This window comes from Mytilus californianus, unplaced genomic scaffold (genome assembly GCF_021869535.1).
Source record: "Mytilus californianus isolate M0D057914Y unplaced genomic scaffold, xbMytCali1.0.p SCAF_9, whole genome shotgun sequence".
Taxonomy (NCBI): Eukaryota; Metazoa; Mollusca; class Bivalvia; order Mytilida; family Mytilidae; genus Mytilus; species Mytilus californianus.
This window is the reverse complement of record NW_026262745.1, coordinates 71,039,183-71,051,863: the sequence shown is the minus strand read 5'-3', so window position 1 is coordinate 71,051,863 and position 12,681 is coordinate 71,039,183. Positions and strand designations below refer to the sequence as shown.

Genomic DNA, 12,681 nt, shown 5'->3' with positions numbered 1-12,681 from the left:
AGACATTTGAAATTTGAAAACTTCATCAAATCAAAACTTGTACAAATGTTTTCATGATCACTGTTAAATAGTGCATGAATAAAAGTTTCATTCTAGTCTTTTGTCATTTTTATGATTTTATCCTATATGATATACAATGTATCTCTTACAGGTCTTTGGACAAAAGTAATTGAAATGTAATTAATTACATTGGCAATGTAATTGTATTGTAATTAATTCCATTTGAAAATCAAAGTAATTGTGATGTAATTAATTACATTTAAAAATCAATGTAATTGAAATGTAATCAATTACTTTGGCATGTAATTGACCCTAGGTCTGTAAGCAATTAAAGGCAACAGAATGACTTTCAACAATGAGAAAAACTCATACCGTATAGTCAGCTATAAAAGGCCCTGACATAAAAAATATGAAACAATTCAATTGAGAAAACTGTAAACTGCCTAATTCATAACAAAACAATTTCTGAAAAACAAATATGACAGACATGAATCAACTACAACCACTGAAGTACAGGCTCCTGACTTGGGACAGGCACATAATGAATGTGGCAGGGTTAAACATGTTTGTGAGTGCTCAACCCTCCCCCTAACCTGGGACATAGGTGTTACAGCACAACATAAATTCCCTTTTTCCCATTAAAATTGTGTACAGTATAAAAGTAAGAAGATTCCGTATGATTGCCAATGAAACAACTCTCCACCCGAGACCAAATGACATATATAGAACATGTAGAATTTAACAACAATACAGTTTAAGGCCTTCAACAATGTCAGAACAAAACCCATACCCCATAGTAAGCTATAATAGGCCCCAAAATGACAAATGTAAAACAATTCAAACAAATTTTCTGTTCAGAATTGAACAAGATACCGTTTTCATACACTGTTTATAATTTTACTGTTTGAGGTGTAATACCACCATTGTTTTTCCCCTACATGTATTAGTCTTTGTTAAAATTGTGCAGAATTTATCTTTGTTTCAAATAAAGAAATACTTGACATGAGAAAAGTTTTATCCTGTCCAGTACTACAGACAAAATTTCACATAACATTTCATTGCATATAAGATAATAACCATCACTGGAAGTTAACCAATCAAATCACCACCCCTTTCTTTCCTGTTTACAAGTGTTAGTAACCATATGCATGTAACCTCAAGTTTCCAAAATATTTCATAGAAACACCAAATAAAAAAAAAGAATGGTGCTTTGAAACACCCAAGATATATGTTGATGACTCAGAAATTTTTTACTTAATGAAATGTAGGATTAATTTCCTACAACTGTCAGTTTCAAGGGAATATTTTTTTCCAACCCTTTTTGTATGCAACAGGTTGTTGTGACAAACTATGATTTGGTGGTATTACACTTTGAAATCTACACTGAAGGTAACGGCCATCAATACATGTACATGTATTATTGTGCTACTAATGTTAGTAATATTAATGGGTAGCATGATTTCATATCAATATATATATAGGTTAGGGAACTTTTAGCATGTTTTTGGTAACTACTAGCATATATTCTTTGACAGTGCTCAAGCGTAGAAATTGAAAGGGGCATGGTGTCTGAGTGGAGGGCAGGGCACATTTTAAGGTTGTGAAAGGGCACTTCTCAATTTTTTTATCTACATTTCTGTGCATTTTCATCCTGGTTTTTTATCACATGTTCACATTGTCTATTACCATGATTACTGTATATATATATCATGTGTATAACATGTATAAGATTACAATAAAGATTACATAAGTACATTTGTAGTTATTGATTGTTTGTATTATGATATTAAATCTTTATCATGTTTATAGTATATTTAAATTTATTACTCTTTTGTTTATTCTTGTGTTTTTGTTGTCTAGTATACATAAACATGATAAAGTGTTTTTGTTGTCCTAAAAATATATATTAAAATTACCAGCATCCAGTATCAAGAATATGTGGAGCTAATGAGAAAGCATTCAGATTTAATGTATGCCTTTAAGATATTGCATTTGAATTCAAAAAATCAATAAGTTTTATGGAAATTACACAAATAGATTGCCTTTGATTATTTGAAATCTTTAAAACCATGGGATTATATATTCTTTTTATGTTCGATTTCTTACACAGAAGATTATGTCTTAAAAGTATATTTTAAGAACACAAATGTAGATATACAAACATGAAGAAACAAGCTAACCTTCCAGAACTTTATAGAAACCAGAAAAGTCTAAACATTTTTTATTTGAACAGAAACACCACAGTTATAAAGTTAAAATGTACATACAACATGTACAATGTATAACATGTATAAGGATGGATTAAATTAAAACCTAAGTAAAAGAAGAGTGTGTCTGAGGACACAAATGCCCCCCCCCCCCCCCCCCTCAAGCTTCAAACAAACGAAAATGGGACGGATGGACAGAATGGTCAAGGGTAACACTCAATGCCCCCATAGCCTACGACAGGGGCATAAAAATCAAAATAAAGAATGATTTTGTAGACTACATGTACATGTACAACATAAAAAGGTAGCATTTTCAATCTATTATTCCAATCTTCACATGACATGTATGATATACATGTATAAGTCCTACATGATGTCTTATCATAGAATTGTTATCAAAGTTCAGGATATTTTAAGTCTAAAGCTGTCTCAAACAGAAGAAACAAATCTGGTTTGAAAGTTAAAATGGTCAGTCCGAACATGATGACTTGTATAGATCTCAATCATAAGAATAATTTGTGGTCCCATTTTTCAACTTTATATACAATTTGGTACTGTTGTATCAGTTGGACTTTTACATGTATCTACAAATGTACATGTACAATACACTCATGATAGTATCACATTCAAGCAATATAGCATCACATTACCATGATGGTAAAAGGCCCTGGGGAGAACACTGGATACTGTACAATATACTCATGAATCATGATACTGTGTCTTACTTATACAGCTTAAGCGTGTCAAGGCATTTCTAACCATTGCTAACCACCAACAAATTTTGTCCATTCTACAGTGGACAGTGGAGTGGGAGCTCAAAGGACAGTAAAAAATGACAAATCCACCTCATCTATATACATGTATATATAGTGCACATGTATATTTTTAACTAGCTTAAAGAAGCATTAAAAAATAACATAGATTATTGTACTTCCTGCATTAACATTATTCTATAGTTAACATTACAATCATTTTATGCAGTATTTAATTTCCTAAAAGACTGACAAAAATTTTTCATGTTTATTTTTCTAAATATGCATTGTTTATATGACAGTTTTTTATCCTTAGTAATCGATATAATAAATGACATATAAAACTGAAACCTAATTTGCTACATGATATACATGAACATGTATGTCATGACCATCATGACCATAGGGATGACATACTTTTTCCATTCCAAAAATATACATATTACAGAATATACACAATGTGATTCAGTCAAAAATCACATGATTACCTGTAAAACAGGGTGATTACACATTTGTTACAGGTGATTAGATCATTGGAGGATATTTCACTTTGATTTACAACCCAAACATACATGTACATATGTACATGCATGCAGACAGATGTATTTCAGAGTGAATTACCCTACATTTACAATGTACATGTTTTCCATAAAGCCACCTAAATTTCTTATTTGCTAAAAAATAAATTTGATAAAATATTAATATATTCCATGTATTTATTTACCAAATTTTTATGATAATTTATTACTTGAATGTTCTCGTTATGCAAAAAAAAGTCTGTTTCCTGCCTACAACCATTTTTGGTTGGTCAGTCGAATTTCATTTTATATTTTTTTTTGCATCTTAACAAAATCTGAAAAAAAATCCTGTTTTCTCAGAGTTTGGTCCCGTTTTACACTTACAATGTTTATATGCATCTGGGAATTTGCGCATAAGTGGTCACATGATGGTTTGACAAGTTCTAAATTTGAATAATAACAATATTATTACAAATTTGAGTGAATAATCCAGTGATAATCGGATTCTTAGTCATATAAGAAAGCTCTTTAACAATTTTTTTAGAATAAGTTTTAAGAAAGGAAATAAAATATTCAAGGGTCAGCGATCAAACTTAGGGTCAGTCCGGAGGTAGGAAACTAGCATACATGTATATTTTTTTCGGCTTTAAAATATGTGTGTTCAGTTTATACAAAATATTACAATCTTGATGCATTTTTGGACTCACCAGTTTTGAAAATGGTGAGTCCAGACAGATTTTCATGAGTCCAGGACTCATGGACTTGCCTTAGTGAGAACCCTGCTGTAGCACTAACCAATCGCATCACAACACTATCTCATTTCAGCCCTATGCTATTGGACAGACCTCAGCACTATTGATTTTTCAAATTTCCTGTCTTCACCTACATGCATATATATATATATGTAACCCTAAAAATTCAGTCCCTCCCCGTAATCATTCTCTCCTACTTGCCAACATCTCAAAAAGTGGCCAGTACCAGGACTCAACCTAAAGATATCCTAGTGAGAACCCTGAGCATTAATGTGCTGTATTCTTCGACTATACATTATTATACAACAGGACCAACAAAACCTCCTTTATCATGTAATTTAATAGTGCATGTCATGCATGTGGGATGTGGCCAATAATAGAAGCAGAGTATGGGTTTGTGAGTAAGAAAGATTTCGATCCTTAAAGTTTTGTACCTTCTTTGATTCCTTCCTGGTCTGAATTATCACATACAATCAAAAATGAGTTCAACAAAACTGTTACAACAATAAACAGTGTGATTATCACCGGCGATCTAAGCCAACTTCTGGTTATCATATTTTGCCCTCCTGGTAATTTCTAATATTTATCCTGCAATACATTAATATCTTTGGCACTTAAATCCGGTATTTGTTCATATAAATTCATTACAAATCCTTTAAATAGTGCGAAAATTCAAAAAAGAATTCGAGTGATGATGATACGTATCATTCTTCAACCGGAAGTTTATTTGATACATTGGGTAGTGCTAAAAGTTGAACCGATGAACCGATTTTATCAAACTAATAAATCTTAACGTGAGAGTAGTTTAAAAATGATATTGATCATAATATTGATCATACAATGTAACAGGATTTATATAATCAACTAAGAATTATATATTTCATTTCATTTTGTCATCATATGAAATTATGTATCTTACTTTTCCATTTATCAAAACGTCAGTAGTTAGCAAACGTCTAGGCCAGGGACGGATTCAGACGGGGGCGTGTCGGGCGTGCACCCAATAAAATTTGCAAAGCATGGGTTGTCCTCAGCTTAATAAAGAATATTTCGATAATTTTACCTCAAAAAATTTTAAGTTTGCGCCTCCTAACCTAAAATCCTGGATCCGCCCCTGGTCTAGGCTCCACCTGGGACTATTAATTAGTATAATACGGTTCCAGCTAGGCTCCACACCTCATAAGATTTGAAATGTTGATTTTCACTTTTTGAACATGCTACGTTGATGTTTATATGTATTTATGTATTTTATTCTCAGACTGTTTAAATGCCACCAATCCTTCGGGGTATCTGGGACTATTATATACTAATTTAGTATATAATATAAAGGTGTATTTATATTGATACATTTATTTTTTTCAAAAGTGATCAAATCATCTAATTAGAATAATTAGAACCTCTGTTCTTTTTCGAGTGTCAAGAGATAAATGGATCATGATCGGTACTGATCGAAGTTGATTTCGGCTGAGAGTACAACTTGATAACACAATAATCTCAGATTTGGGGTATTTTTTTATGATAAATTTTCTATTCATTATAACTTTTATATTTAATATTGGTTTTTTGTTCTACATCATGCATGGTTCAGTCAAGATCATGAGGATCTGGATATGCGAAAATATTAAGAATAGAGCAAAATGTATAAAAAAGTAAAGAAAAGAAAATAATGGCCGGTGCTAAAATATAAAGAACATTGAATAATGGGTAAGCCATATAAAATGTATAAAGATAATAAAATAAAATAAAAATTTAAGGACATAGAAACGAAGGACCCCCATTCAGACCCTCGGTCATGCTGAGGAGGCAGCAGTCACGCTGACGCATATAGTTTACATTGCATGTTATCTTCAATGAGAAGATGTGGTATGATTGCCAATGAGACAACTCTCCACCAGAGACCAAATGACGTGGACTCAGTTTACAATTATAGCCTCACCGTACGTCCTTCAACAACGATCAAAAAGGCATACCGCATACACTGCAAGCTATAAAAAGCCCCGAAATGATAAATGCAAAACTGTTCAAACAAGAAAACTAAGGGTCTGATTTATTAACAATTAAGCCATTAACGAAAAACAAATATGCCTTACACAGCAACAAACGACAACCACTTACAAGCTCGTGACTTGGGAAAGGCACATACAGAATGTTGCAGGGTTAAACCAATCTAATTAAAACATAGATATCTGATTTCCTTATCCTCCTTAGACTGTTTTAAAGGCGCCAATTAACCCTCCCCTTACCTTGAACAGTAGGGCAACGGCACAACACAATTTGGATCCCGCTAACATGTTTAAGCCCGCTACATTCTGTATGTATGTGCCTGTCCCAAGTCAGGAGCCTGTAATTCAGTGGTTGTCGTTTGTTTATGTGTTACATATTTGTTATCGTTAATTTTTTTGTACATAAATAAGGCCGTTAGTTTTCTCGTTTGAATTGTTTTACATTGTCATTTCGGGGCCTTTTATAGCTGACTGTGCGGTATGGGCTTTGCTCATTGTTGAAGGCCGTACGGTGACTTATAGTTGTTAATTTCTGTGTCATTTGGTCTCTTGTGGAGAGTTGTCTCATTGGCAATCATACCACATCTTCTTTTTATATTTACCAAAACTTATCTAAAATTCCACACAAATTGAAAATAATGACATTCTGATTGCTTACGTTTATTTCCAAGTCAAAAGAGGATCGAACTATCAATATGATTTATTTAACACATTAATAAATATAAGAAATATAGCGCTATGAATAGTAAGAAAATAACTGAAAGATAGCTGTAGAATTAATAAATTGAATGTATTGATTTTTATATTCTCATTAACGATCTTTCACGTGTCGTGTAAGCTGTCTTTGTCTTGTTCAACAACAAAAACAATTTACCTTTTATGATCAGACAAATGAAATAAAATTGCTTTTAATTTTTTTACACTCCCTCTATTTTCTATGACTGAAAACTAAAGACCATGTGAATTAACGAGACAACAACCCAACCCCAAAAAGACATATAGGGGGCAACATACAGTGCTCAACAACTAAAAAGGATGAGTGGCCATACAATATATCAAGCTTTAAATCGTCCCGCGTCTATAGTAGTTGTGAATCAATTACAGTGGAAGAAAGGGATAGCCTGATTTTTGAATGTAGGAGATAGAGGGTAAAACAAGAGCCTGAATCGCTCACCTGTAATTTTTTTGCTTAAATCTTTCATCAATGATAATTTTTGCTTTTCAATATATATTAATGAGTGGCTTAAAAATGCCATTTAAATGTTCTTTGTATCTGTCAAATTTTCTTCAAAAGCAAAAAAATGCATTTTACACCTATGTTCCATTTTAGCCATAGTGGCTTTGTTTATTGACGTACAAGGAAATAAAATACAAAATTTAGACTAGATACTCTGAAACTCATTCAGCCCAAGTTTGGCTGAAATTGATTCAGCAGTTTCAAAGGAGAAGATTTTTTAAAGTAAGCAACGAGATGAACAAATTGTGAAAAATTGTCTTTAAAGGGCAATAACTGCTTAAGGGGTCAATTAACAATTTTGGTCATATAAAAACTTATTTGTAGATCTTACTTTGCTGAACATTTTTGCTGTTTGTAGTTTATCTTTATCTATATTGAAGATAATAACCGAAAACTGCAAAATTTCCATAAAATCATCAATTCAGGGGCAATAACCTAAAAATCAGATACCCGATTTGGCTGATAATTTCAGGGCAGGTAGACCTTGACCTAATGAATACTTTAACTTCTTGTCTGATTTGCTCTAAATGCTTTAGTTTTTGAAATATAAGCCAAAAACTGCATTTTACACCTATGTTCTATTTTTAGCTATGGCGGCCATGTTTTTTGACGAAACAGAAAATAAAACATAAACTTATTTCCTAATCGTTTTTTTTTTTTTTTTTTTTTTTTTGGTGTGGAGGTTTGAAAACGGAAGTAAATTTTTTTAATGTTAACTGTTTTTCTTTCTTCAATTAAGTTTATCTATGAGGGTATTGATGGGGGTTTATAGAATAGAGAATAATGGGCAACAAGTATTAAGAATAGAGAAAAATGAACAAAAACAAATTTAAAAATAGAGAATAACGATGTAAAATATAAAGAATAGAGAATAATGGGCAAAAAGTATAAAGAATAGAGAATAATGGGCAAAATTATAAAGAATAAAGAATAATGGGCAAAAAGAATAAAAAATAAAGAAAAATGGCCTAAAAAATTAAAGAATACAGAAATGAGGACCCCCATCCAGACCCTTATTTATATTGAACGGTATCAACGTTATTAGTTTATTTCCTCGAACATTGATGTTTTCCCGTACTATAATGCCAAAATCCAAATGATTTGTCATTCGTTCTGAATATTATGAGCATCTTAAAGCCTGCATCCGCCCTAAACAAATCCTCTTCAAATGTTCACTTCTTACGTGTTTTATCCCTTTTATTCATGAACAACCATAAATCAGACCCAATCCGAAGAACCAACAACTCTTAATGGACCTAGCATTGGTATGGCTCTTTTTCTATCGCAGATGGATATATAAAGAACCCCCCAGACGGAAGCTTTATAATCGAAAACCTAAATCTGTTTATTGATACTTTACCTCGGACTTTTTTTAGCCCGAGTTAACTATCGTTCGAAGTAAACGTGCGGTTGTATTTCTAGCGAAATACAAAATTAGTATTTCCAAAGCCAGCAAATGAAAGTATTTACAAACACAAGTTTGACTTTCCAAATATCTGTCATTCTAAAACTTGTCTGCACTATAAGTGTAACCATGCAATTGAGAATGTCAGTATTCAAATAGGAAGCCGAGGTTGCAGAATATATATTTAAAAAAAAAATAATTTTGAAGAATAGGACAGAAATGACTAAACGATTAGCACTCAGTGATGCACGTGTATTATGCTTGATTGATTGATTGATGTTTTCGAAGCGTCCAGTGGCAAATATTTCATGCATGTTCAGGACTAGAACAAATTAACAATAGATACAATAGTTAAGCCATAGAGTAAAGGTTAATCGGAAAACAATGAAACGTTTTAAAAGTTCGCGTTGGTGATTACCTCCCCCTGAAAATTCTGGATCCGCCCCTGCAACCCCCCTCGAAATTTCGATCAGTGTGAAATAGCAAATCGTACACAAAAGAACAAACAATAATAATCAATACACGAAAAAAGTATTTAGTTCTAAAATAGCGATATAAAAGATTAGTTACACTCGGTTGGGGATTAAAGAGGCATTGTACCTGCTGATAAGAAATCATGCTACCCTACCTTTAGTAAAGGTTGCCATATTTCATAGAACATTTCATATATAAAGCAAAGTCGACGTCATAAACAGAACATTAGACGACACGACATTGTACAATTTCTATACAAACTATATATACAGTACAAACAAGAGAAAGGTTTCAGTTCACGCCGTGCAACCAAACTGTATTCCTTTTCATATAAACCCCGTCGGATACGATCACGCACCGCTGTAAACTTGAAGTGCGTGTCATAAAATTAATATCTACTAGTATTAATTTATTTTCTCCGAATAAAAAATTCTTAATGACCTCATTCCTGTTTTTTCTTCTTCTTTCTTTTACACCAAACGGACAGGTGTAGCAGTTAAAAGTAATAATTCTCTTGTTTATATTTTCAAAAATGACACGCATTATTGTAAAAAATGAAACCAACACGTTATAAAGTTTATGCGTCCGAAGAGTTTTTCTGGATTTACCTTCGTCAGGAACGCTCAAAGCTGAATATTTGAAAAGGGATTTCAATAATGTTTTCCCCAATAGATATAAGGCATAAACCCTCCCATTTTGCACTGACCAGCGACAATATAAGCTAACGATTATTTGATTTATAAATGTAATGAGCGTTTTAATTTACAAGAACAAAATCATTGTAAGTTAACGTTACCGTAAATAGAAAATGAATACGAAGACCTAGGATACATCGTCACGGCCTCGGTATATATCGCGAAAAATGATCGTGAAAGAATAGGTCAATTATTGCGATCGGATCGTGAGAGATGTAGAATCGGATCGTGAAAGACATTTTATCAAGACGACACATGCAAGATAAGTTTACAGTCCGAATTATTCGAATTATTGATAAGGGCAAATATCAGACAAAATATTCATATAAAGATATCTGTCAAAATGTTCAATATTATGATTAGTATCTGAGAGAAATCGACATTTAAACATCCCCGTTTTTCAGGAGTAGCTTATTTGTTTTTGAAACCATCCTTTATTGAAAGATTCCTAATCATAGTATCATGTAGTTATATGGTATTAGTGATAATGTAATGGTTGACTCACATGACTGATTCCGCTTCACTTTAGGAATAGATTACCTTAGCTGTATTTGGCAAACTTTTAGGAATTTTTTGGTCCTCAAGCTCTTCAACTTTGTATTTTATTTGGCCTTTTTAATTTTTTTTATTCGAGCGTCACTGATGAGTCTTTTGTAGAAGAAACGCGCGTCTGGCGCAAATACAAAATTTCAATCCTGGTATCTACGATGAGTTTATTTACAACCACTGGGTCGATGCCACTGCTGCTGGAGTTTTAATTCCCCGAGGGTATCACCAGCCCAGTAGTCAGCACTTCTGTGTTGACATGAATTATCATTGATATGGTCATACTTATAAATTAACTGTTTACAAAACTTTACATTTTTGAAATACTAAGGCTTCTCTACCTCAGGAAGAGATTACCTAAGCTGTTTTTGGCAAAACTTTTAGGAATGTTTGGTCCTCAATGCTCTTCAACTTCGTACTTTACTTAGCCTTTTTAACTTTTTTTGATTCGAGCTTCACTGATGAGTCTTTTGTAGACGAAACTCGCGGCTGGCGGAAACACAATTTCAATCCTGGTATCTATGATGACTATTTAGTTAGGACTACGACGGTTCAATGTCATTGACTGAGGAGCTGGATGGGAGGGGAGATGGTCCCTCATTTCTGTTTTCTTTAAACTTTTTAATTTAATTTTTTTTTCTATTCTTTATTTATTTTGTCCATTGTTCTCTATTCTGTATATTATAGCACCGTACCATTCTCTATTCTTCACTTTTTTGCCTTTTGTTCTCTATTCTTTATTTCTTTAGCCCTTTATTCTGCACTTTTTGCACATTATTCTCTATTTTGCTAAAACCATCCAAACCCTCCTGAATTCAATTCCTTATTTTATTTGTGAAATCGTACATACATCCACATACAAAAAACTGCATCAAGTCGGCAAACTATCTCACTTGCAAACGAAATTTTTATACTTGTTCTAGTAGTACATGTAATCGTGATATCATCAATGCAACTAACTTTATTTACTGTTGATTTTTCAATAACTTTGATAATTATAATTTCAAAACCTTTTATCAGAAATGCTGATCATAACATCAAAAATCCATTGACCACTTAGTTCCTTGCAGTGATTGTTTAAGTATGAAGCGGCAGATAAAGATTTTTAAAATTTTTTTTTGTAGATAGACAGGAGAAATCGTGATATGGATAATTAAAAAAAATATGGAATTTTTAGTACTGTTATGTTATTTTTCTCAAATTTTGAAAAACGCCGTTGTTAGTTCTTAAATAAAGGTGCATAGGATTTATGGATCTTTCCATCAATAATAAACACGATTTTTATTCTTTTTTGTGAAATTAAAGTAACTATGTAGGACTCTGAACCGGAATATTATGGTATTCCGAACCGCAATGGTCACGCTGAAATGCGATGGTCGAACGCTGAAGTGCGTTTTTAATCATACTGAAGTGCGATGGTGGCATTGTGACGTTAATATTGTTGATCGCTATACGCCAAAGTAGTAACGCTTAAGTGCGATGGATTACATAAACTAAATTTTCAATGCTATTCATGTTCTTATGTTGATGTAGAAGTCGATTTATTTGTTAGAAGCAGCTTTTTAGGTTTTAAAGTAAATCCCATAGTGCATCATGACAAATAGTCATTACATTTCTTATCAAAACTGATCCGTTGTTGTTTACTTTGTAAATAGGCTTTGACAAAAGTAATCCAACATTCGTATAAGCGTTTAGAAATTAACAACTATAGACGCTACATGCAAAGATATTGTCCATTGAAAACCAGTACTAATGTTAAATAATGAAAAACGAAGAAGCTACGACACAAAACAAGCAACAAAAATATGCGGCTGCCGAGAATCAGAGCACGGAATATGATAGATCATTGTATTTTTTTACTGCAACAGGAGGAAATATGAAATTCTTTGTCGGCACACTAGATCTATCCTTCTATATTCACTCCATCATGCATGGTCCCATCTCGGATCACTATCTCAAACACTACGTCGATGTTATTAGACATAACGGCAGACCATCGCACTTCAGCGTGACCATCGCATTTCAGCGTCCCCATCGCACCTCCGAGTCCTACATATATAATTCGGGTTTAGCGTATTTCATAGCTAGACTC

The 12,681-nt window shown here is 32.8% G+C and overlaps 1 protein-coding gene across 3 annotated transcripts in view; it reads right to left on the bottom strand.

The window, feature by feature from the left end:
* LOC127715045 (stromal interaction molecule 1-like) overlaps window positions 1-4,953 on the bottom strand; it is a 50,293-nt gene extending 45,340 nt beyond the window's left edge. For all 3 annotated transcript variants that reach the window (XM_052221062.1, XM_052221063.1, XM_052221064.1), the window contains exon 1: window positions 4,664-4,953. In XM_052221062.1, coding sequence (XP_052077022.1) covers window positions 4,664-4,784 — 121 coding nt within the window. In that variant the 5' untranslated portion in view covers window positions 4,785-4,953. The remainder of the gene's footprint in view (window positions 1-4,663) is intronic.
* Between the last annotated feature and the right edge of the window lie 7,728 nt (window positions 4,954-12,681).